Genomic DNA, 19,689 nt, shown 5'->3' on the forward strand with positions numbered 1-19,689 from the left:
GCTCTTAACCATTGTCAAGTAGAGGTGACAGTCGTGTCACTAAGGGAGGGCTATTCCTGCTTCCAAGGGACCTGGGACGTTCATGTTGTCTAACCTCATTATTTTTCTTTCAAAGGTAAAACCCAGCCTTAGTTTTTTGCTTTCCTTGTTCTACCCTTCTAGCAACTCACCAATCTTTTGCCAAAACAGCACAATGACCTGAGAAGTATTACATCAGAGCTTACTGAGAAAGCCCTAGTATCCCTCATTAGATGGTATTCCATTTCTGGCCATTAAGGATTTACAAAGCACCTCTCAGGATGGGCCACTTCCACAGATGGTTCAATTCACTCACTATAAAGATCTCTATAGGTTTAAATGTCTTAGAATGACTTTCCCTGTTTTGATCTCCAAATTCAGAGTTCCTAGTCATAATATTGTCTCCATCCTTTCTCTAACATAGACTAAAACTATCAGCCCTATCTTTATCACCTTCAATATGCTCCCCCCAAAATTAAAAGTGCCACTCTTCTTGTTTTCTTATTTCAGCTCCACCGATGTCCAGAAGTATGATTTGGGATCACATCACAACTTTTTCAAGCCTCAGTTTCCTCTTCTACCCATCTCACAGGATTAGTAGGTAGATTAGATAAAACAGCTGTGATAAAACAGCACACACAATGCCTGGTGTTATGGTACTCAGTATCTAGACATCACTTCAGGTAGCAACCTCCCTCATCTGAACCACTCTGTCTCTCAAACCTACTTGTGACCTCACTCCCACTGTATTCTTACTCTCACAGTGCTAGTTCAGCTCTTCATAACACAAAATGAGAGGCGATAATAGGATTAATCACAGGAGCTGTTCATTAAGTATAGACACTGTTCTAAGTATTCTACCTGCACAGTCTCTTTCAAGGGTCACAATAACTCTATGAAGAGGGTGCTATTATAGTCTCTATTTTACAGACGGCACAGAGAGGTTAAGTAACTTGTCTGAGATGGGGATTCCTGACTTGAAAACCTTTAATGATGCCATACTTAGAGCGAGTGCTTCGACAACCACTCCGCAAACATAAACTTTAATTTTCAAATTATACTTTAAATCAGATTCTAAAAGTTCCCCTCCAAAAGTCATGTATACTTGCATAGGTTTTGTGCTATTAGTAAATCAGTGTCCATCAATCATATTAATCTATGTCTGGGTTTATACACTTTTGTGCAGATGTGGGAAGAAAGGCTACTCTGTCCTCTTTAGGCATGCATCTATATTTCCTCTGAATGTGTCACTCATGAAAGGTTGTTACAGTGCAACAGAATCGTGTGTGTGTGTGTGTGTGTGTGTGTGTGTGAGAGAGAGAGAGAGAGAGAGAGAGAGAGAGAGAGAGAGAGAGAGAGATATCAGTGACATAAAGTCATACAAACCCAGCAATCAATTAAATGCCAGTTGTGGCAGATGATGCTAGTACCTTACCAACAGCCAGATTTCTCTTCTTCATGTACTAGTACAAATAGTTAACTGCATTTCCCAGGTCCTTTCAATTAAATTGAGGACATAAAATTGGCCAAAGGAACATGGATGGAAATGATGTACACCACTTCTTGGCATGGCCCATCCTCCATTTTCTCCCCCTCCCACGAGGACCCTGGAGTCCAGTATAGAATGAAGATGTGACATCACAAGAAGAGACCGAGATCTCTGACTGTGTACAGCAGAACCTCTCATCTTCCACCTCCACATTCCACACCCCTGCCCCCCCCCCCCCACACACACACACGCACGCACAGTAAGTTAAGCAGTAATAAAGTTCCTCATTTTGTTGAGCCCTTCAGATTTTGGCATTTTTAAAAAATCCATCTCGACTAAAGCCAAGAGTTTAGCACTTCATCTGGCAGAGCAGATCCTTTACAATACAGCAGTCGTCAGCTGTACAAGAAAAAAATCCCATGACAACTCATATAGAGTTTTAGTGCAGATTGTCATGTACTGGGTGCTTCTTCTTTGATTTTTTTATGAATCTTAAAATATCAAGTGAACATCTATTAGACAAGCACTCAGATAGTTGAACATTTCATCACATTGTTGACTCTTACTCTATTACAAACATTTGAAAAAAAATTTCCAGTAACAATGACAGTTAAGGATTCTACTCATTAACTCTCTCCAAATTTGCAACTAAAGTATGAGAATTTTTCTTAATGTCTTTTATTGACTCTTAGAAAGAGAGGAAGAGAGAGGGAGAAAGAGAGAAACATCAATGTGAGAGTGAAACATTGGTCAGTGGCCTCTTGCATGCCCCCTATCAGGGATTGAGTCCACAATACAGGAATGTGCCCTGACAGGGAACTGAACCAGCAACCTTTTGGTGCATGGGACGACATGCAACCAACTGAGCCAAGCTGGTATGTTCATAGCAGCTAAAATATGAGAATTTTTAAAGACTGCCTGATTTCAAACTCAAACCAAAAGTGCCTCATTCCTCCTTCAAGCCTGTCTCACATCAGTTATAGTTACCCACCTCTCTGCATGCCCTGAGCACTTTATAAAACAGTATAACAGGTGTTGATGTGCAGGTCCTTACATCTGTGTTACCTGTAGATTTATCCACTTAAAGAAGAGAAGAATTCAGCAAAGAGCCTTCCACAAATATAGTAATTGCTCAATAAATTTTGCTTGAAGTAAAAAGCATTAGTAATTCTAAAATACAGTTGACAACTCTAAGCATTTTTTTAAGTCCAGGGTCCAAAGCTCTTTCAAAGTGAATAAGAATTCAGAATCTTAGTTCATTATTAGCTTTGAACAGATGTATTAGGTTGAGGATTTACTCAACAATTATAAAAGGATCTTAAAAATCAAATCATTTCCACCTCCCTCAAGTTGCAGTTCTTAGTACTGCTCCTCATTTACTCTTTCCTTCCTGGTGCCTCCATCCCTTTCTGAGAGGTGTCTCTTGTAGCTTAACAAGCTCAGAACACTGTTTGCACACTTCTGTCACCAGCCTGACAAAGAGATGCATCAGGCCTCAGCTGCCTGAAGGCTCAGCATCACTTGGCTCCAGCCAGATTCACATGACAAAATAGGTGACCTCAAAATCAAAATGAAGCAATATGGCTCTCGCTCTCAATCATTTTCAGAACTGGAAACTGTCAAAGGATACCTACATGAATTGCCTAATTAAAAAGTGAGCAAAAACGGTCACATGTTGGGGTTCTGTTTTATTTCAGGAGAAGCCACTGTGGTTATTTTTGCTTCTCTAATTCAGCCAATTTTGTGCAAATCCACCATTGTTTTGGAAAACTCAGCATCTAACACAGAGCACAGCATGTAAAGACAAGGATGAATGAATGAAGTAGGGAGGAAGGAGGGAAGAAGATAAGGAGCTACTTAAAATAGACAAAAAATTCAGAGAACCTGGGACTAACTGAAGAGCTTGTTGACCTAAAAAATATATTGAGAGGTGTTGTTCTCAAACTCAGAGGTTACCATCTCTATTACAAAACTGCTAATTAAAAATAAAAAAGGCAGGAGAGAAATAAAAGTTATATAAACCTACAACTTATTCAGCATAGTCACAATTTTTCTGATAAAATTAACCATATTAGCATAATAAAAAGTAACAATAGTTTATTCAATTTTTTTAAAATTGCTAGCTGAGCAGATTTTCAGTAACATAACATTTTCAGTGTCCTGGTTTATTTTCCTAAATTGGCATTAAATATCTTTGGTTGTGTTTAAAAACAAATCCATTTTAAAAAGTGAAACTACTGGCCTGAAGATAAGCAAAATAATATACTACTAATTTGAAAGAGCTCCAAAAACATTTTGGTAAAGACATTGTTGTAAGAATTTCCCTTCTGCCCTGCCCAGTTTGGCTCAGTGGTTAGAGTGTCGGTCCATGGAGTGAAGGGTCTCATGTTCGAAATCAGGTTGTTTGCAGGTTTGATTCCCGGCCCTGGTCGGGGCATGTGCAAGACCCAGGCAATCCATGTGTCTCTCTCACATCAATGTTTCTCTCCTCGCTCCTGCCCCTCCCCTGCTCCTCCTTCTCTTCCACTCTCTCTAAAAATCAATAGAAAAAAATATCCTCGGGTGGGAATGCAGACTGGTGCAGCCACTGTGGAAAATAGTATGGAATTTCCTCAAAAAATTAAAAATTAAACTCCCGTGTGACCCAGTAATGCCACTTCTAGGAATATATGCCAAGAAATCAGAAATACCAATCAGAACGCATATATGCACCCCTATGTTCACAGTAGCACAATTTACAATAGCTAAGATTTGGAAACAGCCTAAGTGCCCATCAGCAGATGAGTGGATTAAAAACCTGTGGAATACTACGCTGCTGCAAAAAAGAACTTCTACCATTTGCAATAGTATGGATGGACCTGGAGAGCATTATGCTAAGCAAAATAATCCAATCAGAGAAAGATAAACATCACATAATCTCACTCATTTGTGGAATATAATGAACAACATAAACTGATAAACAAAAATAGATCCAGAGACACAGAGCATGGAACAGACTGTCACACCTCAGAGGGAAGGCAGGGGAGGTGGGGGTGATAAGAGATCAACCAGGACTTGTATGCATGCATATTAGCATAACCAATGGACACAGACAGTAAAGGGGTGAGGGCCTGTGCTGGCAGTGGGAGCAGACGGGGAGAGGTCAATGGGGGGAAAAGGAGACATATGTAATACTTTGAACAATAAAGAATTAAAAAAAATAGATAGATAGATAGATAGATAGATAAATGGTCTATTCCTGCACTGTTTCGTACACTGCCCACCAGCCAAGCGAGGGTATACCATGGATTTCAAAAATTTCCTATAAAAAAGTTAAATACCTGTCATAATTTTTTACATTGATTATACATTTTGGGTAAACTAAGTTAAATAAAATACATCATTGAAATGGAAAAAAAAGAATTTCCCTTCTGATTTAACAATTTGTAACATTAAATTGGGATAGATTTTTAGGTTTATTTGCTAAAATATCATTGATGTTTCTTTACATAGTCTAAGGAAAAATAGGGAGGGATCTATTTGTAAAGTTTATCCCAACATTTTCAATTTAATAAGATTTCTGTACATCGTCATCCTATATAATAAAAGCCTAGGTGGCATTGCGCAATGCCCTTGCGCGACATCATCACAAAATGGCCGCTACAAGATAGTCGCCACAAAATGGCTGGCAAGGGAGGGCAGTTGGGTGTGAACAGGCCAGCAGGGGAGGGCAGTTGGGTGTGAACAGGCCAGCAGGGGAGGGCAATTGGGGGTGAGATCAGGCCAGCAGGGGAGGGCAATTGGGGGTGAGATCAGGCCAGCAGGGGAGGGCAATTGGGCGTGTGATCAGGCCAGCAGGGGAGGGCAATTGGGGGTGAGATCAGGCCAGCAGGGGAGGGCAATTGGGGGTGAGATCAGGCCAGCAGGGGAGGGCAATTGGGCGTGTGATCAGGCCAGCAGGGGAGGGCAATTGGGGGTGAGATCAGGCCAGCAGGGGAGGGCAATTGGGGGTGTGATCAGGCCAGCAGGGGAGGGCAATTGGGGGTGAGATCAGGCCAGCAGGGGAGGGCAATTGGGGGTGTGATCAGGCCAGCAGGGGAGGGCAATTGGGGGTGAGATCAGGCCAGCAGGGGAGGGCAGTTGGGTGCGAACAGGCCAGCAGGGGAGGGCAATTGGGGGTGAGATCAGGCCAGCAGGGGAGGGCAATTGGGGGTGTGATCAGGCCAGCAGGGGAGGGCAGTTGGGGGTGAGATCAGGCTAGCAGGGGAGGGCAATTGGGGGTGAGATCAGGCCAGCAGGGGAGGGCAGTTGGGTGCGAACAGGCCAGCAGGGAAGGGAAGTTGTGGGCGATCAGGCCAGCAGGGGAGGGCAGTTGGGTGTGAACAGGCCAGCAGGGGAGGGCAATTGGGGGTGAGATCAGGCTGGCAGGGGAGGGCAATTGGGGGTGAGATCAGGCTGGCAGGGGAGGGCAATTGGGGGTGAGATCAGGCTAGCAGGGGAGGGCAATTGGGGGTGAGATCAGGCCAGCAGGGGAGGGCAGTTGGGTGCGAACAGGCCAGCAGGGGAGGGAAGTTGTGGGCGATCAGGCCAGCAGGGGAGGGCAGTTGGGTGCGAACAGGCCAGCAGGGGAGGGCAGTTGGGTGCAAACAGGCCAGCAGGGGAGGGCAGTTGTGGGCGATCAGGCCAGCAGGGGAGGGCAGTTGGGTGTGAACAGGCCAGCAGGGGAGGGCAGTTGGGGGTGAGATCAGGCTGGCAGGGGAGGGTAGTTGGGGGCAACCAGGCCTGCAGGGGAGCAGTTAGGCGTCAATCAGGCTGGCAGGGGAGCGGTTAGGGGACAATCAAGCTGCAGGCAAAAGCGGTTAGGGGCAATCAGGCAGGCAGGCGAGTGGTTAGGAGCCAGCAGTTCCAAATTGTGAGAGGGATGTCCCAGATTGGAGAGGGTGCAGGCTGGGCTGCACACCCCCCCCCCCCCCCCGCACGAATTTCGTGCACCGGGCCTCTAGTATTTAAACAATGCTCTCTGGAAAACCTGTTTGTAGAATGGAAAGGTGATCAGAAAATATCACAGAAGAGCATTCTCTTTCCTCCTCCAATTTGAAAATAATATTATCTGGAACTAAAATGAGAGTAGAAGGCAATATTTTTTCTATATCAACCCCTGTTCCTGACAAAAGAGAAGGTAAAAGTTAAGAAGAGAAAGGGCTCGTGATAAGGCAGTGTCCGTATTTGCAAAGACAAGAAAGCAAACTGGGTTGGAAACCGTCTAGCTCTCCAACCATGAGGCAGAGAGGCACTGTGGGCTCTGCTTCACTGCATGTCTCCTGTGGTACTGTAACAGCCACAGACTCACCCATAACATTAACCACAACATTAACCATAACATTAACCACAGGACAGTGTGCTGAACAGAGCACTGAACCTGGGCTGGAATCAGGCTTGACTGTGGCAAGTATGAAGTTTACATGGGTGAAAACTGGCTTCTGCCTCACATATGGCATAGGTATACATAGGAATTAAAAAGCTAACTGTTGATGAAACCGGTTTGGCTCAGTGGATAGAGCGTCGGCCTGTGGACTGAAAGGTCCCGGGTTCGATTCCGGTCAAGGGCATGTACCTGGGTTGCGGGCACATCCCCAGTGGGAGATGTGCAAGAGGCAGCTAATCGATGTTTCTCTCTCATCGATGTTTCTAACTCTCTATCTCTCTCTCCCTTCCTCTCTGTAAAAAATCAATAAAATATATTAAAAAAAAAAAAAAGCTAACTGTTTACAACTAAGTAGGAAGACTTCTACTGTACACTGGATTTGTTCTTTGCCAGAAAGAACTTTTTTTTTCAGGGCATACTCAGAAACACCAGACGATGTTATACAAGGTCATTTGGGCAGGCTTCAAACTTGGCTTTAGATTTCATTAAACAACCCATAGCTACAGACCACAGACACTGATCACATCTCATGGATGGACAGAAACCAACTAACCCAAGCCTTTAATCAAAGTCTAGCCTCCACACTTTGTGGGATGATGACCCTACTGGTAGACAGCTGTTTATCCTTGTCCTGGTGCTAGGAATGATTTGTACTAAAATATGTTTTAGTTGCTTGTTAACGCAAGTTTGCAAAGGAACTAGCCAGCGTGTGCAGACTGGCCATGTTTCCTGAATGTAATACTACTTGCACCATAAGTGAAATAAACTCATGATAAAAGGCATGATATGCTACTTCCAGTCAGTGCTTCCTTAACTTCAGCCATCACCGTTCACCTTCACCATGTCTGCCATACTGGTGGTATAGCATGTGTATTCTGTATTGTTTACCTCATTCTTTTAAAATGACTTTTTAAAATTTGAGTGAGATTTACTTTTAAAGGTAGCAAATTTCTTTAAATCAATAACATGAATCGAGTTATCACCCCAAGATACAAAAGGTAAATGTAAAATAAATGTAACAATAATAAAATTTAATATAGTGTTATTAAATTTTACAGAAGGCAACCAAAAGGAATAATCTTGAGTCTGCAGGCTGATGCTCTATCCACTGAGCCAAACCGGTTAGGGCCAAAAGGAATAATCTTAAAGGGTAACTTTCTCATGAAGTTTCTATATTAAAAACTCTGTTTTGCAGTACCACTCACTTAAAGTCATCTCTAGCAGCACCAGTGGTGTATGCCTTACACTTTGGGAAAAACTAAACTAAATGGATAATGATACAGTACCGTGATGTCCGTCAAATTACAGCATATACTATAAAATTCAAATTACTAAGCCTTGGGGCAGGATTCATTATGCACCGAGAAAGTCTGCCCTAGATTCTTGGATGACAAGGTAGTACTACGGGGTAATAATTCTTCTCACATACCCAGGATTATTGTCCTTGAACAGCTAAAAACCAGTGAGCAGAAAAAGACCACGTCCAGGCTTTAAGGCATGTGCACGTCACCACAGAAATCTGCTTCAGACCTTCATGCAAAATCTGTATGCTTTTTTATTCATTTAACAGCATATTCAGATACCAATTTCATCTACTCCATCCTTCCATCTATGTTCAGAGGAAACTGTTTATTTTATTACATATAAATTTTAGCTATTTGCCTTAGTTAAAAAAAAAAGAAAAAGAATCCACCAAGTCAGGACATGAGAAGCCGGCCATGCTCCTCGCCTCCCCCTGGCTTGTAAGGAAGAAGGCTTTGTCCCATGCCTTCCCAGAACAAGACCCAGCACTGTTGGCGGGGCCTGTCCAAAATCAGTAGGTGGTGAGTGGCGGGACCCAGGCTCCCACCAAAGTCCTCTCTGCACAGCACATCTAGCCATTCTGGAGACAAAACTGTACACACTGTGCTCAGTCCAAGCCTCTCTACTTTCACCTCAGAAAAAATCCCCACAGACTATATATAACCATAAGCATCACCCTCTCTCCCAAAGCTCAGTCTTCTCTCTTTTTAACACAACACACAATTCCCTTGACTTTGTGCCTGAAATATCTGAAAACAAAGCCACAAAAGTCAGGGTTTGGAGGTCCTGGCAGCTCTTCTTGGCCTAGGAAATGAGCCTGTAAAAACTTCTCTCCTCCTCATTTACAGATTTTTTTTTGGAGAGAAACACAAAACCTTTCTTTTCTCCGCCATTTGAGCAAGGGAGCATCAGGAAAGGTCTCATTTTGCTCCTAGAATCAAAGCCAATGTGAGCTTAAGGCGGCTCCAGCATCTCACTCTTTACCAGGAATACCCTGAAGGCTGCCCACGTTCCCCATGGGAAGGTGCAGGGGTGCCAGGAGCTGGGTGAACTTGTGCTCGTGACCACACACAGCTGCTGGAGGAAGCTCAGTAGGGGACTCGTGGGCGATGACATCTAAGAGCTTGCTACTCAGTGTGCGCAGTGGACCAGCAGGGCCTGCATCCTCTGGGAGCTCTCAGCAATGCAGAATCTCAAGCCCATTCCTGACCTACTGCATCAGAGTCTGCATTATAACAACTCCCTGTGGTAATTCACTGCATGCTCAAGTTTGACAAGCACTGATCCCATGGACTTGAGTAGACTGAGACCAGCATCCTGCCTTCCTCCTCCATGGTCAAGCAATGCTTAATTCCTACATCAGGAATTAAGGAAGTCAATGAAGGCCCCACTACGGCAATGGCCAGCCCTGGCAAGGCCCCTGCTACAACTCAGGGACTCAAAGGAACAACCTCTGACCATGGAGCAGGCTGCTCAACTGGTGCAAGAGAAGACGAGTGGCTCCAGGCCTCCAGGCCTGAGCCTCAAACCCTTACCAATGCCTGCACCCACACAAAGGAGGGGTTCTCACACTGACTCTCAGACTGCAGATTTTGTGACTTTTATTTACCTACTCAGTTGCCTAGGAAATTCACATTACTGTGATTTTTACCTGTAAACAAATGAGAGGAAGCACAGTGAGATCTGCCTGACCTGGAAATAGCCCATGACCTGTGTTCCTATTGGTTAGAATGAATGATGACTTTGTTCTGCTCGGTCATCTCTGCAGTGTGTTTATAGCCTCACAGAAAGCCTGACCCCTGCATCCTCTGGTGTGCTGCCCACTGCCCCCCAGCACTCCAGTGCACACCTTCATGTTGCGGAGCCAGAGCAAGGTTCTGCCAGAGTGGACAGGGGCAGTTAACTCCCCTCAGCATTTCTAAAAGAGCCTGACCTAGAGGTAAAAGGCCTGCAGGACCCCTCACTGAACTACCACAAACGCGCAGAAGGAAAGGCTGAAAGTGAGAACAGGATGAAAAAGGGGAGGAGAGAACACCTTTTTGTGTCCTGACACTGACTACAGTGAAAGCTTAGCTTCTTTTATCAACATGCTGGGAGGTATGAATGCACACAGAGGCAGGTAGTCCTTCTTTCTAGGTACAAATGTTTGAAAAGAAATAGTTGATGTAGGAACTGGTAAAAGTGGTGACCAAATGTGCCAACTTTTTACAGAGCATCCTGTCCCTTTAGAGTTATTAGCGTAACTGGGAACTTCTAAGTTCTATGTTTTCTCTCCTCCAAATGATCAAAGGCAACACTTCTACTCAAGTATTTCTGGGCCCCTGCTTCTTTTCCTTTCTAATGCCAATTTCAAAATTGCTATTTTATTTCTTCGGATTATATGATTTGAGTGACAATTTTACAAAGTCACTGCTCCCTTGCAAATTTAATAACCAACCACCCTTATAACTGAGATCATTGCTAAGGCAAGAGAGAGCAGATTGAATTATGTATTCCTTAGATAAGCGTGAGACAGGATAGCCTTAGGAGCAATTCTGGCCTCCAACACCGCTCCAACTATACACTCCAGTGTAAGGGAAAGTGCTCATCAACCGCGTCTGTGCTGAGCTGAGGAGTAGAGCCATGCTTTGGACTGCTCGCCACCCCTGTCCCAGGGTAGCTAATCTTTAGGGTGCCCAGTGACCTGTGGCTTATGGCTTATGATTGGCTTAGAAAGATGATCTGTTTGACAAATTCCTCACTGAGAAATCTGTCAAGCTGACACCACAGCAGGTGCAGAAGCCAAAAAGTAGGTAGAGAAAGACCACATCAAACTGGTTGTGGAGAGGCCAGTTCCCAGAGAGCAGGTCGACAGGGAGAGAACAGAGCACCCACAGACAGAAGCAGACGCACTAAGAGGAGGCCAGGAAACCCGAAGGCGATGTCTGATGTGAGCCCTATGCCAAAGCTCTTGGATGTCAGCTCCACCCCCTCCTTACCATTGAATCCCCTTTCCCTGAGCAGATCTGGGTCCTGTGCAACCAAATAAGCCACCATAAAACATGCCCCCCAAAATAAGTATTTTCTTCACTTTTTCCAGTACTTCAAGGTAAGAAATAATTCTCATGAAAAATAAAAGTAGACCCTACCTTAAGAAACATATGGCTTAACTTATAGACAGTTTCCAATTTATCGAATGTAATAGGGAACAGCAATTTATTTTATTTTATTTTTTACCTCTTATTTCTATCATTGTCACAGAAACCTTCCAGGGAACAGCAATTTAAAAGCTATTAAAAGTAGGGGGGTTCAATCATTTTTGTTTCACCATGTTTTCAATCAAGTACTGATTATCATTACTGCCCTATAATAATGACCCCCCAAAATAGTGTATCTAGGCCTTGGAGTTGCTGTGGAAGACAGGAGACTGAAAGATCCAGACCTGATGTTCATTGAGAAGAAACATATTTTATAGATAAACAAAACAGGTATGCAATATGAGAGAAAAAGATTATCCTTTTTATAAATAACTCAGAGTATATTGGGGCTTATCCAAAGGAAATTATACCAGAGCCCTTGCAAGAACGGAATCCCATCACTTAAGACAGGACCACTGGGATCTGCCACTTTAACTTAGAGTAATTAATCAAATATGCAATAGCAAGCAGGGTTACCAACCCACTCAGGGTGTGCTCTAAGGGCTATGAAACGCAAGGTTAAACCAGGGTCTGCATTTAAATATACCACAAACTCCAGTGGGCAGGCCCACCAGTGGCCTAATTAGAAATAAATTAAACTGGCAGAAGATGCCTGAACAGCAAGCAGGTCTGTTCACTGCAGGAAGACAGAGTCTGAGCCACAGGCCGAGAAGCCAGCCCCTCCCCAGGGAGTGTCCCCTCCCCTCAACAGCCCCTCAGTGCTGGACAGATGACCACACCACCAGTCCTCAATGTCACACTCAGGAAAATGAGGGAGCCAGATTACATAATATCTCAGACAACACTCTAACTCTTGAGAAAGTTATCATTCAAAAACTGTATTATGGCCCGGCCAGTGTGGCTCAGTGGTTGAGCATTAACCCAGGAACCAAGAGGTCACCAATTAGATTCCTGGTCAGGGCACAAGCCTGGGTTGTGGGCTCGATCCCCAGTAGGGGGCATGTAGGAGACGACGGATGATGTTTCTCTCTCATCGTTGTTTCTATCTTTCTACCTCTCTTCCTTCCTCTCTCTCTAAAAATCAGTAAAAACATATTTAAAAAATAAATAAAAACTGTGCTATGAAAAGTTTTTTGATAAATACTTGTAACTTAACTAAACTATTCAATAATGGCATTAATTTCATCTCAAAATTTATACACAGCTTTCCCATAACCATCAGGTGAAGTACCTCCAATAACCTTTATCCACTCTGTTTATTAAAAATCCCCCCCAACATCAGAACAGATAAATGGACAATTCAAGTGGAATCTTTTTCTTACCATTTCGGGACACATCAAGTTCCACCAGCTGCATGAAGTTTGCTATTTCTGGAGGGAGCCGTTGAATTTCATTATCACTAAGTCCAAGCTTTCGTAATTTGACTAGCTGGAAAAATTGCTGAAAAACAAAACAGTTTCACATAGGTCTCATATATATTTGCAACATAAACGTTTTGTCCAATATAAAATTTAAAGCAATAGATCTTTTAAAAATTAATGAGAATTATATCAATTTCCTGATTTTGATACTGTATTATAGTAATATGAAGATGTTACCACTGGGTTAAACTGAGTACAAAAGAGGTTTCTGTTCTATTTTTGCAACTCCCTTATTAATCTACTAGTGGCCCGGTGCACAAAATTTGTGCACTCGGCGGGGGGGGGGGGGGGGCGGTCCTTCAGCCCAGTCTGCGCCCTCTCACAGTCTGCGAGCTCTCAGGGGATGTTTGGCCTGCTCCTGGGGAGCAGCTTAGGCTGCCACGCTCACCAACCATGAGCCCGGCTTCTGGCTGAGCGGTGCTCCCCTGAGGGAGCGCACTGACCACCAGGGCTCAGCTCCTGCGTTGACTGGGATTGGGCCGAAATGGGCTCTCCGACATCCCCCAAAGGGTCCTGGATTGCGAGAGAGCACAGGACAGGTCAAGGGACCCCACCGGTGCACTATCACCAGGAGGAACGCAGGAGTTTAGCCAGCTGGGGAGGGACCCCGGGAGGGCTCCAGGGCGTGTCCAGCCCGTCTCGCTCAGACCCAATCAGCCGGACCCCACCAGCAAGCTAACCTACTGGTTGGAGTGTCTGCCCCTGGTGGTCAGTGCACATCATAGCAAGCAGTTGAGCGGCCTTAGCATATCATTAGCATATTAGGCTTTTATTGTATAGGATAATTATCTCAAAAATAAAAGTTTTTAAAAATGAGTAAGTAACTCAATGAGAATAATAAGTACTCCGTCAACCTATAAGGTAGGTGGTTGGAGCTCCAGTGGCGCAATCGGTTAGCGCGCGGTACTTATAAGGTAGGTGGTCACTTATTTTCTACTTATGAAAGCTGATGTTAAATCTGCAATATTAAATAATCATATGCAAAAATTAGAATAAAATATTTTAAAAGACATTTTTAAAAGGCATAACTACACATCAGAAAATATCCACCAAAAAAATGTGTCATGTGGAAAAAAATTATTTTGATAAATCTAAAAAAGAGTCCACACTGACACTTCCATTAACCATGGCAGACTGAGCACATTCCTTTTTTCCCACACTCTTTAAAAACTGTACTAAAATGACATGAAAATAATTTATACAATCATAAAAATATGCTAAGTGAAATAGGTCAGTCAGAGAAAGATAAATATCACATGATCTCACTCATTTGTGGATTATAATGAACAACATAAACCGATGAACAAAAATAGATCTAGAGACAGAGAAGTATCGATCAGATGTTCAAACCTCAGAGGGAAGGCAGGGGAGGGTGGGGCTAAGGGGGAGAGATCAACCAAAGGACTTGAATGCATGCATATAAGTATAACCAATGGACACAGACACCAGGGGGTGAAGGCATGAGTGGGAGGATGGAGGACAATGGGGGGATAAGGACACATTTGTAATGCCTTAATCAATAAAGGAAAAAAATATGGGATAAACTCATGAAGACAATTAAAAATGAGAGGAAACAAGTGCACAAACTAGATATGCAACAAAATTCTTGAAGCTAGAAAACAAATGAACAAATAGTAACTAATAAAGAAACAAATAAGCTGAAATTTAAGCCTCTGGAGTAGACAATAATAAATTAGGTCCAGGTACAGTAGGAAAAGAAACTGGTTGTAAAAAAATATGCAAAGAATAGTAGGTCCCCATATTCTCTTCTCTACTCTGCATATCTGGACAGGAGACTGAGAATTTCCCTTCTGGAAGAGTTGACTCTCAGCACAGCTGAGGGCAGGAGTGAGGTACCCTACTAAAAACAGGGGGCTGAGTCAAAGCCTGCTCAGTGAAATCCCACCAGCCTTTTCCCACAGCCAGACTCCCCGACATGAGGACAGACCTACAGATATAGATTAAACTACTAGAGATGCCCCAAGTTACAAGCTCCACCCATGTACAGTTCCCAATCATCTTTTTTTCCCTTCATCTCTCATTTTTAAAAAACCACAGTTCTCCAGACACTTGAGGAGAGCCCCTAACGTGCAAAAAAGAACATGTGCACACACCGCAGAAGAAACAAATATGATGTGGGAAGCAGAAAAAATTTCATCACCCAAGAATATATTTAATACCCTCAGAGAAATAGGAGATAAGGCAACATAATGCCATTAAAAAAAAAAAAACTACAAAGAAGAAGTAAGCTTTTAGAAATTACAACTTATTGTAGCACCAATAAAAGCCTCCAATGAAAGGCGTGAAAATTAAAGTTAAAATCTTTCAGAAGGTAGAATAAAAGGACACTGAGGTGGGTAGGAAAATGGGAAAGAAAAGACAGGAAAATCAGAGGGTCAGTCTGAGGTACTACACTCTAAGAGAGAAAACTCCAAAGAGAGAAAACACAGTGGACTATAGAACATGCATTTCTAGTTTGAAAGAGCCCAACAGGTAGCCAATAAAATGAATGAAAACAGGTACCAAGGAATATGGTAGAGTTTCAGAATTCCAGAAAGAATATTCACAGTTTCCAGAGACCAGGGGATTATAGAAAAAAATTGGGAATCAGAATAGCACTGGAATCAACAGCAACCTTGAAGTGAGAAGGCAATGGAGTGATTCCTTCAAAATTCAAAAAGGACATTATTCCAAACCTAAAACTACATACCCAGCTAAACTATCAATCAAATATGATGATAAAGACATTTTCAAATATGCATGATCTCTAAAAATATTCCTCTCTTATACCTTTTCTCATGAATCTGCCAAAATGTATTAAGTACATTTTTTAAAAATATATTTTCTTGATTTTTTACAGAGAGGAAGGGAGAGGGATAGAGAGTTAGAAACATCGATGCACACTTCCTACTGGGTATGTTCCCGCAACCAAGGTACATGCCCTTGACCGGAATCGAACCTGGGACCCTTGAGTCCGCAGGCCAACGCTCTACCTACTGAGCCAAACCGGTTAGGGCTGTATTAAGTAAATTTAAAGGAGTAGGAACTGAGAACCAGAAATCAATCAACAAAACAAACAGAGAGACAAAGGACATGCCCAAGATAAAATAGTGAGAGGATTTCTAAGACATCAGCCACACAAGCAGGCCCTACTAGCAACCAGTCCACATGGAGAAAATATTAAGGCTCCCACAGGAAAGATCTGAAAACAAACACACACACACAGATTTGAAAGATTATTTGATGTGTTTGGAAGTAGTGAAATGATTTGTTTGGTGATAAATTAGAAATAGGAATAGAGGGGGGGAAAGCAAGGAAAAAGAAGGAGGTTATTAATTCCAGAGAAAATATAAAGTATAAAAAGATATAATCATAATATAAATATAAGATTTGGTTATGAATAATACTTATAGTCATATTTTAACTAGAGGCCTGGTGCACGAGATTCATGCACTCAGGGGGAGGAGGGTCATCCCTCAGCCTGACCTGTGCCCTCTTGCCCTCGGGAGCCCTCGGGAAATGTCCGACTGATGGTTTAGGCCCGCTCCCCGCTGAGAGCAAGCCTAAGCCATCAGTCAGACATCCTTAGCACTGCTGCAGAGGCGGGAGAGGCTCCTGCCACCACTGCTGCCCTTACCAACTGCGAGCTGAGTAGCTTCTGGCTGAGCAGCGCTCCCCCTGTGGGGGCACACTGACCATCAGAGGCAGCTCCTGCATTGAGCATCTGCCCCGTGATGATCACTGTGCATCATAGCAACCGGTCATTCTGCCGTTCGATCGATTTGCATATTACCCTTTTATTATATAGGAGGATATCTATATATTAATAAAACCAAAATTTATTTTATGTCTATATTGGAAGGATGGGAAAGAAACTCTAAGTACTAAAGTCTAATTTCCCAAAGAAGGGAATCAACAGTAAACTATAAAGTGGAAAAAAAAATCAAACTGTAAAAGCAAGCCATTTAGCAAGTGGGAGGCAAACATCAGTAGAAATCTCCGAGATGAGGGTTCTCAAAGCCACAAACTAGAGTGAAAAGGGGGAGGGCAAGAGGCTGCTGTTCTTCAGTGTCACACTACATGGCTTATTGAATTTTTTTTAAACTATTGCACCTATCACTTTGCTAAAATTAGAAATCTCATTTACAAAGAAAAAAGTCTCTACTAAGATAACAGGGTATTCCGAATGTTGGTAATTTTGAAGGATGCTAATATTTAATAAGTTGTTTTTATTTTAATTAATAAATTTGGTAAAAGAAATTGTATACATAAATAAAAAAAAACTACTGTCTTTTTTTTCTTGTGTTTTCTTTCAATTTTAATTTTTTTTTTAATTACAGTTTACATTCAATATTATTTTGTATTAGTTTCAAGTATACAGCACAGAGGTTAGGCAATCAAATACTTTATAAAGTGTTCCCCCTGATTTCCAGTACCCACCTAGCACCATACATAGTTATTACAATATTATTGAATATATTCCCTATGCCAGTGGTCAGCAAACCGCGGCTCGCGAGCCACATGCGGCTCTTTGGCCCCTTGAGTGTGGCTCTTCCACAAAATACCACATGCGGGCGGGCACGTACAGTGCGATTGAAACTTCGTGGCCCATGCGCAGAAGTCGGTTTTCGGCCTGGGCGAGTCTAATTTGAAGAAGTGGCGTTAGAAGAAGTGGGGGGTGTCGGTCGGTCAGACGACGGGAGACATGGCGCAGGCCGGCCGGCCGCGGGACACGCAGCGTAGGGGAGGGCACGCGATTCATGCACAAGTTGAGTGAGCCAGTCAGTCAGCAGTCTCATTGTGCAGTGGTTAGTGCTATTCGCATCCTCAAATCGCGCACGGTTGACAAAAGTACCTACTCGAAGCATAAAGTTACCTGTATTTTTCCAACCAGCTGCAAATCCTACAGGTATTTTTGTCATCAATTTAAGAATTGTAATTTTTTTGTGTTGGTGGCTTTATTATTATTTTAGCAAAGGCCAGCTTAGGAGTACCCTAATTAAGTGAATAACAATGTACCTACCTATATAGTTTAAGTTTAAAAAATTTGGCTCTCAAAAGAAAAGTCAATCGTTGTACTGTTGATATTTGGCTCTGTTGACTAATGAGTTTGCCAACCACTGCCCTATGCTGTACTTTACATCCCCATAACTATTTTGTAACTACCAATCTGTACTTCTCAGTCCCTTCACCTTTTCTATCTAGTCCCCCAATCCCCTTTCCTCTGGCAACCATCAGCCTGTTAAATGCACCATCTTTCGGAAAGCAATTGGGTAAACCATAAAACATAAGTCTTCAAATCCACTGACATAATGACACTTTAAACACTGTCCTTGTAATATAACTGAAAATAAGAAAAAACAAGCTACAATGTCTGATATACCTTTGTGTTATAAGTAAAAATGGAAAACATACATGTCAAATATGGGGAATGACTAGCATGTTAATGAATAATTTGATATTAAACAAGCAACAAAAATGGTTACTATAAAGGCCACAGTGCTTGAAAAAGATTTACAACTCAAATACAATTTTTAAAGGAAACAAAACTGCAGGTACACTGTAAAAAAGTATGTGTGCATGTTGATAGACAGGAAGAAAACGGGAAAAAGACTAGGTAATAAGGAAAATTCATAAACAACTTAAAGTTTTATTTAAAAAGAAAGATATTTTAAAATAAAATGGACTATGAATCTGAAAATGAATGCTAGCACTTAGCTGTATAATGAAAGTGCTCAACAAAAGAACTAATCCTTTGGATTTCTTTAATCATACAGTTGAGATTTAATTTCTTAAGGAAAGGTATTGAAATGTCTTTATGCTGATTGTACTAAAGCATTAGCTGACTCAAAAGCCATTCAAAAGAGCCACATATTTGAATAATTAAGCTTATGCCAATTTTCAAAGAGTCTGACAGTTTCATAATGCATCAATGTGTTTACTCAAGCATGAAAAGCTCACTTTGTTTTACAGGAAAAACATAATAGCAACAGCACAAAAACCATCACCAATTCCTTATATTCAGAGATCATTCAGAAATAATATAAGAAATCAAGTCAATAAGGTACTTAGATCTACAGTGAATAATTAATTAGTTTTATGTCTGTGGAAAAGACAGCCTACAAATCCCCATATCCAAGAGAAATCATAACAGCAAGCACATTTAAGTTTTGTTCCAAGTGATAAAAGCGCCCTCAAATACAGCTTGTCACAAATACCACTTCATTCTACTTGGGAAGCACATCCAGATGTAAAAACAACCCTATCTGAGGACCTCCCAAAGGAAAATGAATTCCTCAATCCTTCCCTCATTATATCCTAATGGGATCTTAATTTGGTATCCAAATGCTTTAAATTAACTGTTTTCTTATAAGATTGACACAATGCCACTAAGACTTGATTAAATCCTCTAGTTTTCAACTTTCTCAGCTAGGGGAAAAACTCAACAAGCTGTAAACCCTCTGCTTTCTCTGAGATTAGCCAGGGCACATGGAGAACGATTCATGTAGCTGTCTTGGCAGGGCGCCTTGGCACAGAGAGGTCATGTGACAGAACACACAGACACCATTCTTCAACTATACCATGTTTGATTAGAGCACTCTGGCCCCCGCAGAGCACATTCTGTACAATTATATGCAAAGAAATCCAAATTGCCTTGGCTTGTTAGGCTATACCACAGTCTTCTTACAGCCACCATTGTTTGTAGTAGATGTAAAGTCTTCATCTTGGCTGAAGAATATGTTTTTTCCCCCCAATCTTCATTTCTTTTAAAATATGTTTTTATTGATTTTTAGGGAGGGATCAAGAAATAGAAACACTGATGAGAGAAAAGCAATATGGATCAGCTACTTCCTGCACATCCCTCACTGGGGATTGAGTCCACACCCCAGGCATGTGCCCTGACTGGGAATCTCTTGG

General features: G+C 42.3%; 1 protein-coding gene across 1 annotated transcript in view; it reads right to left on the bottom strand.

Annotated features, from left to right (window-relative positions):
* The window catches only part of LRRC1 (leucine rich repeat containing 1), a 128,046-nt gene that overhangs the window by 66,154 nt on the left and 42,203 nt on the right, over positions 1-19,689 (bottom strand). Inside the window, exon 2 of the mRNA XM_059701377.1 lies at positions 12,673-12,790. Within this exon, the coding sequence (XP_059557360.1) occupies positions 12,673-12,790 (118 nt within the window). The remainder of the gene's footprint in view (positions 1-12,672; positions 12,791-19,689) is intronic.

This window comes from Myotis daubentonii, chromosome 6, assembly GCF_963259705.1.
Source record: "Myotis daubentonii chromosome 6, mMyoDau2.1, whole genome shotgun sequence".
NCBI lineage: Eukaryota > Metazoa > Chordata > Mammalia > Chiroptera > Vespertilionidae > Myotis > Myotis daubentonii.